This window comes from Sus scrofa, chromosome 9 (assembly GCF_054392235.1).
Source record: "Sus scrofa isolate SSC_HxYL_T2T_F1_AM1 chromosome 9, Sscrofa_HxYL_maternal_Yorkshire_Landrace_v2.0, whole genome shotgun sequence".
NCBI lineage: Eukaryota > Metazoa > Chordata > Mammalia > Artiodactyla > Suidae > Sus > Sus scrofa.
In genome coordinates this window covers 113,177,468-113,192,142 of record NC_139391.1, presented here as the reverse complement: position 1 = coordinate 113,192,142, position 14,675 = coordinate 113,177,468, and the positions used below count along the sequence as shown (strand labels likewise).

The window sequence follows — 14,675 nt, the reverse complement described above, 5'->3', positions numbered from 1 at the left end:
TTTAAAGACCACAATAGCCTTTAAAGGCTGTGTATCTTCAGGCCTGCAATAAGGTCCAGAAAGAGCAGAAAAAAATGATTCTTGAATGTCTGAAACATACCCACAGGATCAGCCCACTCAGTGTTCTAATATAGTACAGTGGTGAAGTGAGGCAGAAACTAGCAAAATATTTGTGTATGTATGTGTATATATATGTGTGTGTATATACACATACATACATATATACATGCCTATAGATGCCTTTATTTATATATATATATAAAACTTTTAAAATGGAATTCTCTTTTTGCCTCCTTGTCTCTGATTTCAAAAAGATCTATTTCATTCCTTACCTTCTCCAGCCCCTGCCTGTCATTTCAGCACTGAAATGTACATGGATTCAAATCCTCTGTATTATTCACAAGGTTCCCCTCACCACGAAAGGGAGAGCTGTGTAAATGTTAGGATAGATCTGCACCATATTGCTCATAGATATTATAAACAGAATGTAGTTTCACTCACCCCCCCCCATCATTTATCACTGACATGCTTAATTATGTATATTGTCTGATGGTGGTTATAATTAGGTAGTTTCTGTGAGATTTTTACCTTTTTTTTTTTTTTTTTTAAGGGCCACACCTGTGGCACATGGAAGTTCCCAGGCTGGAGGTCGAATCTGAGTTACAGCTGATGGTCTACGCCACTGCTCACGGCAACATTGGATCCTTAACCCACTGAGCGAGGCCAGGGATGGAACCTGCATCTTCGTCAGATTAATAACATGCTGGCACATAGTAGGAACTCCTGTTTCTGTGAGTTTTATCTCTCCACTATATTTGTATTTTTCTGAAGGTGACAACCTTGATTATTATTATGTATTAACTGAGAGCCCACAGTTTTGTATTAACCAAGAATCTACAGTTCAAACAGACATACAATACATATTTTCTCAACATAAATGTTTAAGGTTGTGCCATCATGCTCTGGTCTAATACTGAGTCAGACGAATGGAATGCTCTGTGCCAGAATTTGCTTTTATTTTACACAGCTCATGTTTGGATAGTGTTCTTATACCTGGAGAAATTATAGCCTAAATGATAATATTAGGGAGGCATGTACTTCTCTCCTTGAGGAACCTGGCTGGACGTGGAGGGGATTCTCCATTTTGTGTTGCTTCCTCGTTATGCTCTGGAGGCTGAGTCTCAGTTTGGCTTGTCCAGGCGGGGGCAGCACTCCCCATGTGAAGAAGCTGTGTAGTCATATTCAAGTCAGCAGCCAGAGCCATACAGGTGTCATGTGTGAGTCTGCCCTGTGAAAATAAAGGAAAGTAGATTTGATGGCGAAAGTCACTTATCTTACACTCCATCTCCCACGTTGCCTAGGCTAGAAAAGTTTTTAAGGTTTTGATCAGCAGCTAGGCAGACTCAATCCACACCTATTCTGTCACTACCTCTCCTGAAGTATCCACCTCTTTGCCAAGGAAAAGAAATGAGTGCCTTTTACTCTAGGATTCCTAATATTCTATTCTGTTCTATTCTACATTATCATACAGCACCTACAGGTTATTCATAGGTTCCAAGTTTCCAGAGAGTTAGAGAACAGAGTTGAGGCTATTGAATGACTTTGGCCATTTGGAGTGAGGAGTGGAGGGGAAGTGAGGGGAGGGACTCCATGACTGAGTCATTGCAGATGGCACAGACAGCTCAAGACCAAGACTCGCAAACCCAAAGGTGTCTCCCTTGCCCCACTGTCTCCCAGGTCCCTGGCATCTATAAGGCTTGGCTTCGAGGCTCCCAGGCTGCTATGGAAGAGCACAGTGTAACTAGCAGGAAATACATGTAGATTCAGGAATACGAGGAAAGAGCTGGCCCTGCCAAGACAGCCTTGTCCTAGACCCAGCCGCTATAGTAAGCAAAGAAGACAGAATAATAGCTAAAGAGATACTATACTTTAGTTTTCCTCAGGATTCTCAGCAAGAAAGCCTTCGAACATTTTATTAATGGTCTCCATTGCCTCTAGGGTATTAGAGGCTCCGTGGACAGCATTTCTCAAAATATTTCTTCCATATTGGGCTCGGACAGAGTTCGGAGACAGTAGTCTTGCTTCTTCTGGGTCTGTGGGGCCCATCAATCGTCTCCAGTCTAACACTGCATTCCATTTGGTCAGAATCATGACCAAAGATGGACCCCTGTGAACAAAAATGCTGTCAGAAGACCTGGGCTATGGATGTCTGCAGGGATAGTGGACATAGCTGAACACCTGCTACAGCTTCACCCAGAGAGCTCCTTTTTATTCTTTCTCCTTATTAGTGTGATTTTGTGATTGCTTTTTTCTTCTTCTCCTTCTTTAATTTTGCCTTCTTCCTACAGATTTTTTTTGTACTAGAAAAGAGATGTAGTTTAATCTAGGGAGGCAACCAGGCACTGTTCCAAGGACTTTCAATGCATCACTTACTTATTTAGCCTTCACAACAGTACCCATAGGTAGGTACCCTTATTATCCCCCTTTTATGGATAAGGAAACTAAGGCAAAGATCAAGTGTGTTGGCAAAGCAGGGATCTAAAGCCAGATAACCTCTGTAGCTAATATGAAGACCTAAAGAAACAGAAAAAAAGGAAGGAAAGAGAGAGAAGAAGACAGGGAAGAAAAGAAGAAATTAGAAGGAAAAAAACTCCAAATATTACCAGGGTGCCTTTTCATAAATTAGATTAGATGGTATGTTTTAATGAATTTTTGTAGTTTTCTAAGTTTCTACAAAGAATAATTACTGCTTTGATAATGCAAAGACAAATACCATATGATATCACTTCAATGTGGAATCTAAAATATGGCACAGATGAACCTATCTACAAAACAGAAGCAGACCCAGACATAGAGAACAGACTTGTGGTTGCCAAGGGGGAGGGAGGGGGATGGACTTGGAGTTGGGGGTTAGTAGATGCAAACTATTGGATTTGGAATGCATAAGCAATGAGATCCTGCTGTACAGCACAGGAAACTATATCCAATCACTTGTGATGGAACATGATAGAAGATAGTATGAGAAAAATAACATATATGTATGTATAAATGGGTTATTTTGTTGTACAGCAGAAATTGACAACATTGCAAATCAACTATAATAAAAACGTTTTGTAAAAAGCAAAGAACTAGGAGTTCCCGTCATGGCTCAGTAGTAATAAAACCAACTAGCATCCATGAGGATGCAGGTTCAATCCCTGGCCTCCCTCAGTGGGTTGGGGATCTGACATTGCTGTGAGCTGTGGTGTAGGTCAAAGATGCAGCTCAAATCTGGCGATGCTGTGGCTCTGGTGTAGGCCAGCAACTGCAGCTCTGATTTGACCCCAGCCTGAGAACTTCCACATGCCAAGGGTGTTGCCCTATAAAGACAAAAAAAAAGCACTATATATCAGAAACTTACTCAGATAAAATTTCCAATACATCTTTATAAAATGCTTTTCCTTTTATTTTAAAATAAACTTTGTCTGCTTGGTCTTCAGTTAGGAGCACTTCCTTCACCTGTGTTATGTCAAACCCAGCCTCTTTAATAAGCTTCAGGATATCCTCTAGGGAAAACAGATATTTGGTAATTTTACACATTGCCTCCACGTTTGCTCCATATTCAAGTAGACTGCGAAAAACTAAGGAAGGTAATACTGTTACTTGCATAGAGTGGTTTAAAAAAACCAAAACTGGAGTTCCCACTGTGGCTCAGCAGGTTAAGAACATGACATAATATCCATGAGGATGTAGGTTCGATCCCTGGCCTCACTCAGAGGGTTAAGGATCCAGTATTGCTACAAGCTGTGGCATAGGTCACAGACATGGCTCAGACCCAGCATTGCTGTGGCTGTGGTGTAGGCCTACAGCTGCAGCTCCAATTCAACTCCTAGCCTGGGAACTTCCATATGCCACAGATGCATCCACAAAAAGCAAAAAGGAGGAAAAAAAAAAAAACATGCTAAACTAAATTGAACTTAAAAAGCACCAGATTAAAGTTCCCTGGTGGTACAGTGGGTTAAGGATCCATTGTTGTCACTGCAGCAACTTGGGTCCCCACTGTAGCATGGTTTGGTGCCTGGCCAGGGAACTTCTACATGCCATTGATGCAGCCAAAAAAAAAAAAAAAATTAACATTCAGGAGAACTTGAATACATTAATATAAATAAATGTAAATGTCCAGTCTCTAAGATCCATCTTTCCAGAAACCACATGAAACATCTAGTGGGCTATAAAAGGAGGAGAGGAGGAAATCTGCTCCTCTGCTAAAAATGAAGACAGGTTTTCCATCTCCATACTGCAGATGCCAAGGAACTTCTTGCTAGATAATGGATTGAAGGGGAGAACCAATCTGAATGCTTCTCCCTGAACTGGCACGGCCCCATTGAGGGATTGAAATAAAGTAAGTCCTGTCAAATCACACCAACAGCCCCAACTTGCAGAGTTACCTCCTGGCAATGAAGGCACTCATTGCTTTCTTCTTTCAACTTTTCCATAGCTTGAAAAAGTTCACAAACTTGGAAGAAAAAGGTAGACTTTGCTTTTACTTTTTTGTCTTTACCTCTTTGTTCTGGTGATACATGAGGTTTAATCAGTGCTACCGTGTGTTGAGGAGGAAAGAAATGCTGTATTTCCCTTTCAGCAGCTTCTAATGAATCACTTCCATACAACTGGTTGATAGGTGAACTTTCCATGGCAAATCGTATGCATAAACTTTGAAAAAGAAGTCAAGTTAAAAACTATTACAACATATAACATAACACCATATAAAAAGTATTCATGTTTGCACTGTGCAGAAGGAAGTAATTGCAAAATGGCTTGAGGCATGCTGCTTCCTTCCAAGGAGGTCATGAGACCATTTCAACAATCACGATAATGGATATTGACAACTGTGAAAGTAGGAATGACCACCCTGTGAAAAAGCACAGACTACAGGATCCTGGCAGCATTACTTGCTAGTTAGATGATACTGGCCAATTACTTAACTTCTCTGTGCTTTAGTTGTCTCGAATATAAATTTGATCATAAACCCGGTTTTGGAAGGAGATTTTGAGGATGTAATCAGATGATGTATTTGAAATACATGGGGATATCAAATTGTCAATAAATACTCCTTCTGCTTATTTCATCACTAAATGACATCAAGCACGCGAGATGGCATTTGGCCCTGTACCAAAGATACCAAATTAGAAGCATTGAATCTGGGAGACATCACAGTGGAACCCTCCAGGTGAGCAAAAGCAGCAAAGAGGAACATGCATTCAGGATGGACTTTGTGAAAAGAGGCAGAAATGACATGGATAGTAATGGACAGTCGATGTCAGAGAATCAGTTTATTCTGGTTCTGTTTCTATATGATAGATGAATACGTATCTCCAAAATCAACCGTTCCTTGATGTTTTTCAGTGGCCCCTTTCCCTGTCTTTCTGTCTCTCTCTATTTCAGTAGAGGAGATACTCACTTCTCATTACCTTCTATGCCCTTTGCATACAGTCCTAAGCAAACAACCCACAGAATCCAGCCATGGTGATTAATATTCCTTCCAGTTAATAGACTGACATCACTGGACACTTGGCCTTCTATCCTCAGCTTCTAGATCCTCTTCTTCCCTCTCTTATTTTTCTGACCATTTGAGATTTCTATTTTTTCCTTATCCAATTTGACTTTCCCACTCAGCTGCTGGCTGTTCTCGCACCTCTGATTTGAAGATATTTGTAGTGTAGGACCCTTGGACTGTAATTGCCAGGAATGGGGGATTTGCACAATGAAAGACCACCTAAGCCATCACCAGCATTTACTCCATTAATGGCAGAGAACTACAGCCAGCACCTCTGTTATGCTGTTAGACATGCTTATTGGAAAAACTGTGTGTGTGTGTGTAAGGTTGGGATAGAGGGGTTGCCATGTTTCTCTTGTATGCAGGTGCCCATGTTTCAGAGTAAGCAATGGAGAGCGTAGTATCTGAAACCCAAGTATAGGAAAGGGCAGAATTCTGGTGAAAGAGTTATTTCAAAAACAATCTTGGGTAGGCCCAAGGAAACAGGAAAAGGGGAAACCAGTGAAAAATAATGGTTAAAAGTAATTTCTGGAGTTCCTGTCGTGGCTTAGCAGAAATGAATCTGACTAGTATCCATGAGGACACGGGTTTGATTCCTGGTCTCGCTCAGTGGGTTAAGGATCTGGTGTTGCTGTGAGCTGTGGTATAGGTAGCAGACATGGCTCGGATCTGGAGTTGCTGTAGCTGTGGTGTAGGCCAGTGGCTACAGCTCTGATTAGATCCCTAGCCTGGGAACTTCTATATGCTGTGGGTGCAGCCCTAAAGAAAAAAAATAAATAAATAAAAAGTAAATAAATAAATAAAAAACTTAGAGTGCTCCTAGGTGCTAGGTAACATGCCAGGTGTTGAGCAGATTACAAAGTTTAGCTGACTTCTAAGATTCATCAGTAAACTAACTTAGAAAATGTTCCCACTAAGTCATAGACTACATGTTGTTAGTCATTGTTGTCTTGAAACTTCTAATCAACCTTCACACCTTTCTCAAAAGGATTTCTCCTAAATATTGCATGGGACAGATATTTCTACTAAGATGGGCCCTTTTGACTGGATATCTACCTCTTCCAACCTCAATCCAAACAACCCATAACCTTCTCTTACAAAGGCTTGGCTGTATTCAGGTTGTCATTGGGCTGGTCTTGCAATCATAAGCAGTCTGCTCCTTATTCAGCAAAAAAAGTAGCTTTTTTGAGAATCTCTCTTGGATTACAGCTGTGGTTCCTGTACCCCATATCCAAAAAAAAAAAATCAGAATGGCTCCCATGAGAAATTTTGGGACCCATGATACGCATCATACCTCTCTGGGAGATGTTCTCTGGCTTCTTCAACAGTGCTTGGTCCAATTAACTGTTTCCAATGCATTAAACAATTATCTCTTAATAAAACAAGAGCTAGAGATGGACCACTGTTAGAAAACACAAAGTCAACAAAAGTATGGTTCGCAGCTCATTATAGATAGGTATTACAAGCATATTAGTTAAATAAACTAAAAAGTAGAATCAACATTTTCTCAAGAGTATGAAATTAATTCCTGTTCATGTACTCTCAAAACCACGTTCTTAAAAGGATGGAATCAGAGAAAGGATGGGAAGAGAAGGGTCTCACTTCTGATAGAGTGGTCCCTATGTTGTCCCTATCCTCCTGGTAATTTATACGTCCTTGCTGGCTTTCTGTCCCAGCTGCCATTTTCCCTTTTCTAGAACTGACAGATTTCTAGCATCCTTCTCCCCTCCTAGGACTAGTGATCTTTAGGAGTCCCAAAGCCCTGGAGAGTCAGTCACAGTTCTCTACTTGGACTTGATGCTGCTGGACTCCAGCAACTCCCATCAACTCAACTGGACTCCAGCAACTTCACCCAGGACCCTGACATCACCGTAATAACATGCCAGGAGGATGAGAGAAGACACACAGTTGGGTGGAGACGTGAGATGGGAGGGAGCCTGGCAAAGAAATAGACTCAGCACCTCTTTACCAAATTGAGACTTGAACAGAAACCAGGGTCAAGAGAAGGTTTAAATGACTCAAACATAAATCAGTCTGTGCTTTCTCAACCTGAAATCTATTTTACCTGGTCATGTTTTTGATAAGATTTTCAAAATAATCTTTATTTTCATATTCCTTGCACAGTGTTTGGGCTTCCTCTTCTGATAATACTATTTGTCTCTGCATCATTATTTTAAAGCCTTCATCTTGAATAATATTCAACACATCCTCTAAATACAAAGTCACATAAAAAGTTTTAAACTGCTAGGTTATTGGTTGTACACACAATGCAGAATATATTATAACCACATAGAATGCACTTCATTCTCATATGAAACTTAAGTTTATAAAATAGCTTATTAGATTTTAATTTAAGGTGAGTAATATCCCCAACATATCAAATTATGATGCTATTTCCAGTTTTTCAGTGGACCAATATCTAGAGGTTTGGGGATGGGGGTTTATACACAAAAAAGTTATATAGGCAGGTAAATTTTATTTCATACATGAAGGTAATATAATGATGTTATCAGGCTAGGGCTCAGAAACAAGTGCATATTTTTTTGTTAATGTGCTTAAACATAGCCTCTAGATCACTGATAAATGAAATATAATTGATTAAAAAGTGGGAAATTAATGGGCCTAAGGGCTATGGGGAGCATGAAAACTAGTTTATATGAGAAAAATTATAGATACAGCTACTGTTGGGAGTTCCCACTGTGACTCAGTGGGTTAAGAACCCAACATAGTCTCCATGAGGATGCAGGTTTGATCCCCGGCCTCACTCAGTGGAGCAGATAAGTAACTATGGAAGAAATTTTAAAAGTTGTCTAAAAGCCTATTTGTCCCACCCCCTATAAAATGACGAATCAGCTTGGTTAGCTTTATTAATAAATTTTAAGTTATGTATAGTTCATCTGACATTTAAAACTCTCCCTGTGTAGAAGTTCCCTCTATGGCTCAGTGGGTTAAAAACTCAACATAGCATCCGTGAGATGTGGGCTCAATCCCTGGCCTTGCTCAGTGCTCATCTGGCATTGCTACAAGCTGTGGCATTGGTTCCAGATGCAGTTCAGATCCAGTGTTGCTGTGCCTGTCGCATAGGCCAGGAGCTGCTGCTCTGATTGACCCCTGGCTCAGGAACTTCCATAGGCTGCAGGTGCAGCCATAAAAAGAAATAAAACTAAATAAATAGATAAATAAATAACTTTCTCAGTGCACTTAAAATAAAGAAAGGTTAGAATAAGCCTGGCATAATACCAGGGAAAGACTAAAGAATAATATTTTAACTGAAATAAATTTAACCATATATGTACTGCATGCTGACTGCACCACTGGAGCTCCTCTTTTTTTTTTTTCTTTTTTTTAAATCAAAGTAGTTGATTTTAAATATTCTGTCAATTTCTGTGCAACAAAGTGACCGTGTCATATATATATATATATACACATTATTTTTCTCATAAATATTACCAAACCAGCTCCAATAGCTTGGTATACACCAGGCGCTATGAAAGTTTATTCAAGGAACCCGAGGAAGACTGAACATTTGAAAATCTGTTATAATCGCATCAGTAGGTGAGCACGTCAAAGGAGAAAGACTATTTTATGTTCATCTTAGTAAATAACAAAGAGAGTTGGATTATATTCACAATCTTTTTGTATCATGTGGCTCCATGTAGATATTAGAATATAGAGATTTTGCCTGAAATCTAAAACCAACATCTTACTTGAAAACACTGGAGGCATTACTAGCAGTGGGAAGTAAAGCAAAGGCAAGATGTTACCATAACTGCCTTTAACTACTTCACATTTGTCTGGAAGTACTAAGCAATCCATAAAGATAAGAAAATTGAACAAAATGGATAACATTGTGTATATGCTCTTTGGAAAATTCAAGAATCTATTTTTTAAAAGTGAGTACTGTTAAAAAACATAATTCAGTAAGGAGGTCAGGAAGTAAATATATACAGAAGCCACTATCTTTCTTAGAAGATAAGTTTAGGGGGGAGAAGATGTCATTTGTTACAGGGGAAAAAAAAAAAACACTAAGAATAATCCTAAAAGGAAATAGCTGGCACTAAAACAGGAACAACTAGGAACAGCTGACCTTTATTGAGCGTACATTTTGGAGCAAAAAATGTTCCATATATTACCACATTTAACTGGAAAATAAGAGCTGTAATGAAGACGACTATTATATTTGGATAAAAGGTGTAATAAGTAAGTAGAATAGAGATACATTATAATTCTTGATAATAAACGAGAATATGATGATGTCAATTTTCCTCAAGTTAAATAATCCATGTGGACTTTGCTTTGAAATTTCTTGAAGTGATGCAGAATCATTAAATGTCACTAGCGGTCAACATCGGCATTCTCTTGGGGCACAGTGGGTTAAGGATCTGACATTGCCTTGGGCTTGGGTTGCTGCCCGTGTTTGATCCGTGGCCTGGGAATGGTCACATGCCACAAGGGCAGACAATTAACATTTATTGAAAAAAGAAGAATGATGAGTTACCACTTATCTGCCAAATGGCAAACACAGTAAACCTGAAATGATAAAAAAAAAAAAAAAAAAAAAAAAAAAAAACACGGAGGCTAGACCCAAGCAGTGGGCCAGTGGGAGAGTGATAAAGAATAACCACTTCAAATTTTTTCCCCTTTTTAATTCATACCTTTATGTCATCCTTAAGTGTAAGTATGGTTTGTATATCACAGTAGCGATATGTTATTATACTAACAGCTACCACCAAAATTCTTCATAGGAGAGAATTGTATTTGGTAAAAATCATTTCAAATTATTAAGAGTAGAAAGTAAGGAGGTTAAAAATAACTGGCACCTTTTAAGTGCTGGGTACCTTATTTGTGTTTTCTCATTTTAATCTCCTGAATTGAAACATGAAGAAATAGACTTGACAAAGTATCTCTTTCAAATCACACTAGTCATGAGGGGTTTACCCAAGCTTCAAACTAAGGCTTTTCAGACATGGGTGCTTCTGGTCTTTATTATATAATAATTCTTGCCATGTTACAATCTACTCTAACAAATTCATAGGTTAGAAAACACATCCTAAAAACCTTCAACTACAAAAAAATTTTAATTTTTTATTGAGAAATTATTAACATAAACTAAATTTCTTACTTCAAGTGCTTTTTCTTAAATGTTAAATTTTTAAGGTCTTTTAATGTAAGTATACTAGGTTTCCTTCAAATCCCATGTACAAAATAGTTAAACAATTTATACTTTCTTACCTTTCTTTTCATGAAAGAGATCTGGTCGAAGCAATGCCAGTATCTTTTCTAATTTTATGCCTTTCATTATTTTAAAATCAGGGAAGAAGATGTCAATAAGCGTAGTATTAGTTATATTCTCTTCAACATCACAAAACTGAGATAGATGTTGTCTTCTCATATATTCTTGTAAACTGTTGAAAGCCAAAATATATTTATAAACTGAAGTTTAATAGTCATGCCAGAGACTTAAAACTGATATGGCCACAAATAATTTGGAGTTTAGTAAAACACATACAAATTTATTTTCGCAAAAAGATAAGTTGTATCTCTCTATCATATCAAAAAATATGCATTTAATTGAAATCTTATGGAACCAATCCAAAAATAGATTACATGAAATCATGTATGTTTGACTTCAGGAGAAGATTTTAAAGAAACCAAAATAAAATCCATTAATTTTTTTTTCTTTCCTCTAGGTAAATTTATTTTTCCCTTTAATTTTGTCTTTGAATCAAAGCTTAAGACCACATTACATGTTTTCAAGGAGATAAGACATTTTGGTCTTTTTTTATTGTTTATTTCTAATTTTATAGGATTATAATCAGCAAATGTGTGTGGTGGTATCTTAATTTTAAAAAACTTTTCAAGTTTTCTTTGTTACCAAAGCAAATTTATTTGTGGGATTTAAGATATTCCATATATTATAGATCATTTATTATATAGAATTTGGAATATGTATTTGGCATTCCTATATATCCTTGCATTTTTGTCCACCATGTATGGAGAGCTCTGACCATAAAGTTATTCTTATCCAGTTCTCTTCATTTTTCTAAAACTTTTACTTTCATGTAATCTATGTTTTTTGAAACATAAATTTTTGACTCCTATATGTTTTTTGCAAACGCTTTCTTCTATATCATGTCCTTTATCATGTTTAGCACTTTTAATGTTCAATTCTAACACTTTATTTTTCCTGGCTATTTCTTTGCCATCCCTTTATTTTCGTTTTTCTTTTCATGTCTCTTCTAAATGGATGAGTACAGTTTTTTAAACTTTTTACTTGGGGGAAAAAAAAAAGCAAATGGACAGAAAAGTTGCAAAACCAAGATAATGAACTTTAGATTCACGAACTGCCTTCATTTTATCATATTTGTTCTCTCTTTTTCTCTCTTATCCCACCACGGGAGTGTGTGTGTGTGTGTGTGTGTGTGTGTGTGTGTGTGTGTGTGTGTGTGAAAAATTTAGGAATAAGCTACAGATATTTTCGCCATTCATTCTCCTAAATACTTCAGGAAAGTTTACACTGATATAAAACTACTATCTTGACATTACCACTATGGCTCGCTCAGTGGTAACAAACCCAACTAGCATCCAGGAGGACTTAGGTTCGATCCCTGGCCCTGCTCAGGGGGTTAAGGATCTGGCATTGCCATGAGCTGTGATGTAGGCCATAGATGCAGCTCAGATCTCGCATTGCTGTGGCTGTGGCATAGGCTGGCAGCTGCAACTTGGATTCGACCCCTAGACTGGGAACTTCCATATGCTGCAGATGCAGCTCTAAAAACAAACAAAAAAAAACCAAAAAATAGAGTAACTACTATTGTTTACAAAGCCCTTTGTCAGCATTTGATTTACCCTATGAGTACCTCTATCCCACTGAAAACTGGGAATTAATGATATTAGGGTCTCCCTACTACCTAAAAATTATGACATCCCTAGAAACTAGCAGATGGACCTACTCCAGAAAAGCCACTATAATGTATTACTTAATAAGACAAGAAGGAAAGTTCTGGAGATGCTCAGTCAAAACCTGCCATAGAGATGGGCTGCCCAGCAGAGGAGACATGCATCATGGAGCCTCAAGACTCAGCTGCTCAGAACCCATTTCTGTTCCGCTTACCTGTCTTTCAGGCACACCCTGACAACTCATGTATTAGACACTGGATTTTCTGAGTCTTCAGAGGAATGAAAAAGCACAAATGGCAATACGTAAAACCAACATTCTGTAAGTGACTTATGTTCACTTTTGAATATTTACAAACTGTTAACAAAAACATATGGATTGAGTTCTTAGTGATTTTTTTTTTTTTTTTTTGGTCTGTTCCTTTTAGGGCCGCACCCACAGCATATGGAGATTCTCAGGCTAGGGATCAAATTGGAGCTGTAGCTGCCGGCCTACACCACGGCCACAGCAACGCCACGTCTGTGACCGATACCACTACTCACAGCAATGCCAGATTCTTAACCCACTAAGCAAGGCTGGATTCAAACCTTCATCCCCACATATACTAATTGGGTTTGTTACTGCTGACCCACGATGGGAACTCCCTCTTAGTGATTGACTGATTGATTATTGATAGAATGATTTTTATTTTTTCCATTATAGCTGGTTTACAGTGTTCTGTCAATTTTCTACTGTACAGAATGGTGATCCAGTTACACATACATGTATACATTCTTTTTGCTCACATTATCATGCTCCATCATAAGTGACTAGGCAGAGTTCCCAGTGCTACCCAGTGCGAATGTAAGCTGGTACAACCACTATGGAGAACAGTATGGAGGTACCTTAGAAAACTATACATAGAACTACCCTATGACCCAGCAATCCCACTCTTGGGTATATATCTGGACAAAACTTTCCTTGAAAAAGACACCTGCACCCTCTTAGTGATTTATAACCACTAGCTCCCTTAAGGAAAAGGGCAGAGCACGTCTGCTGTCTCCAGGACTCGAGAAAGGCAGAGGTGGGATGTGGGCAGATAGGAGAGGGAACTGGGTCAGAAGGGACCATGCTTGGTCCCATTCTAGCCCTGGAGTCCAGGGCCATGAGGCCAGCTTTAGACAAACAGGAGGGTCTAACCCTTTGACATAAACTCTCAGGGCAATTCCAGCTTTGTTGAATATATAAAACTTGAGACTGGAAGCAGTACTTGTGGGTTTTTTTTTTTGTTTTTTTTTTTTTTGGTTTTTTTTTTTTTTTTTTGCCTTTGTCTTTTTTAGGGCTGTACCCCCGGTGTATGGAGATTTCCAGGCTAGGGGTCGAATCAGAGCTGTAGCTGCCGGCCTACACCACAGCCATAGCAACTTGGGATCCGAGCCGCGTCTGTGACCTACACCACAGCTCATGGCAATGCCAAATCCCCGATCCACTGAGTGAGGCCAGGCATCAAACCTGCAACCTCATGGTTACTAGTCAGGTTTGTTAACCACTGAGCCACGATGGGAACTCTCCTTGTGGCTTTAATGTAAAGATGTTTGTCTTAGATTCGAGCTACCTGGACATTACACTCTATTACCTACGAATGCATCGTACAGGGTGGGTTTCCTGGTCGGAGCTACCTGTCCTGCTTATGCTTCATCCCCACGCACTTGGCCATCTCCTGCTGGTCGTCCCATGTTTCTCTAGCTTCCGTCTCAGAATTAGCTTCACTTTCATCCTGGGGAGGCTCTTTTTCCTTTTTCTGAGATATAACTAGAATGTAGCTGAGGCCACTTGTCATAAAAGAAACAAAATCTTCAAAGTCAGGCTACAAAAATAAAATGATCATCTGTTTACCTCAGGCTCCCGAAATGGGTAGACTCTAGTGGCAGCCTCTACCCAAGTCAAGAACATCTCCCCTCTTGTAAGAGAAGGTTCCTTACAAGCCTCCTATTAACATACCTGGGAAGGACAGACAGCTAGCAGGGACTGATCTTTTTTTTCTTTCTTTCTTTCTCTTTTTTGGCCACCCTGTGGCATGTGGAGTTCCTAGGCCAGGGATCAGATCCGAGCTGCATCTGCGACCTATAGTGCAGCTGTAGCAATGCCAGATCCTTTAACCCACTTGCTGGGCAGGGGACCCAACCTGCATCCTGGCCCTGCAGTGACACCACCCATCCCTTGCCCCCACAGTGGGGACTCTAGCAGGGACTGATCTTAATG

At 39.2% G+C, this 14,675-nt stretch overlaps 1 protein-coding gene across 3 annotated transcripts in view; it reads right to left on the bottom strand.

Moving 5' to 3' along the window:
* Nucleotides 1-992: 992 nt before the first annotated feature.
* NME8 (NME/NM23 family member 8) overlaps nucleotides 993-14,675 on the bottom strand; it is a 36,224-nt gene continuing 22,541 nt past the window's right edge. For all 3 annotated transcript variants that reach the window (XM_021063577.2, XM_084977507.1, XM_084977506.1), the window contains 8 exons: nucleotides 14,093-14,280; nucleotides 10,769-10,941; nucleotides 7,602-7,746; nucleotides 6,831-6,938; nucleotides 4,541-4,692; nucleotides 3,401-3,545; nucleotides 1,929-2,167; nucleotides 993-1,288 (listed from right to left, as the gene is read on the bottom strand). In XM_021063577.2, coding sequence (XP_020919236.1) covers nucleotides 1,930-2,167; nucleotides 3,401-3,545; nucleotides 4,541-4,692; nucleotides 6,831-6,938; nucleotides 7,602-7,746; nucleotides 10,769-10,941; nucleotides 14,093-14,280 — 1,149 coding nt within the window. In that variant the 3' untranslated portion in view covers nucleotides 993-1,288; nucleotide 1,929. The remainder of the gene's footprint in view (nucleotides 1,289-1,928; nucleotides 2,168-3,400; nucleotides 3,546-4,540; nucleotides 4,693-6,830; nucleotides 6,939-7,601; nucleotides 7,747-10,768; nucleotides 10,942-14,092; nucleotides 14,281-14,675) is intronic.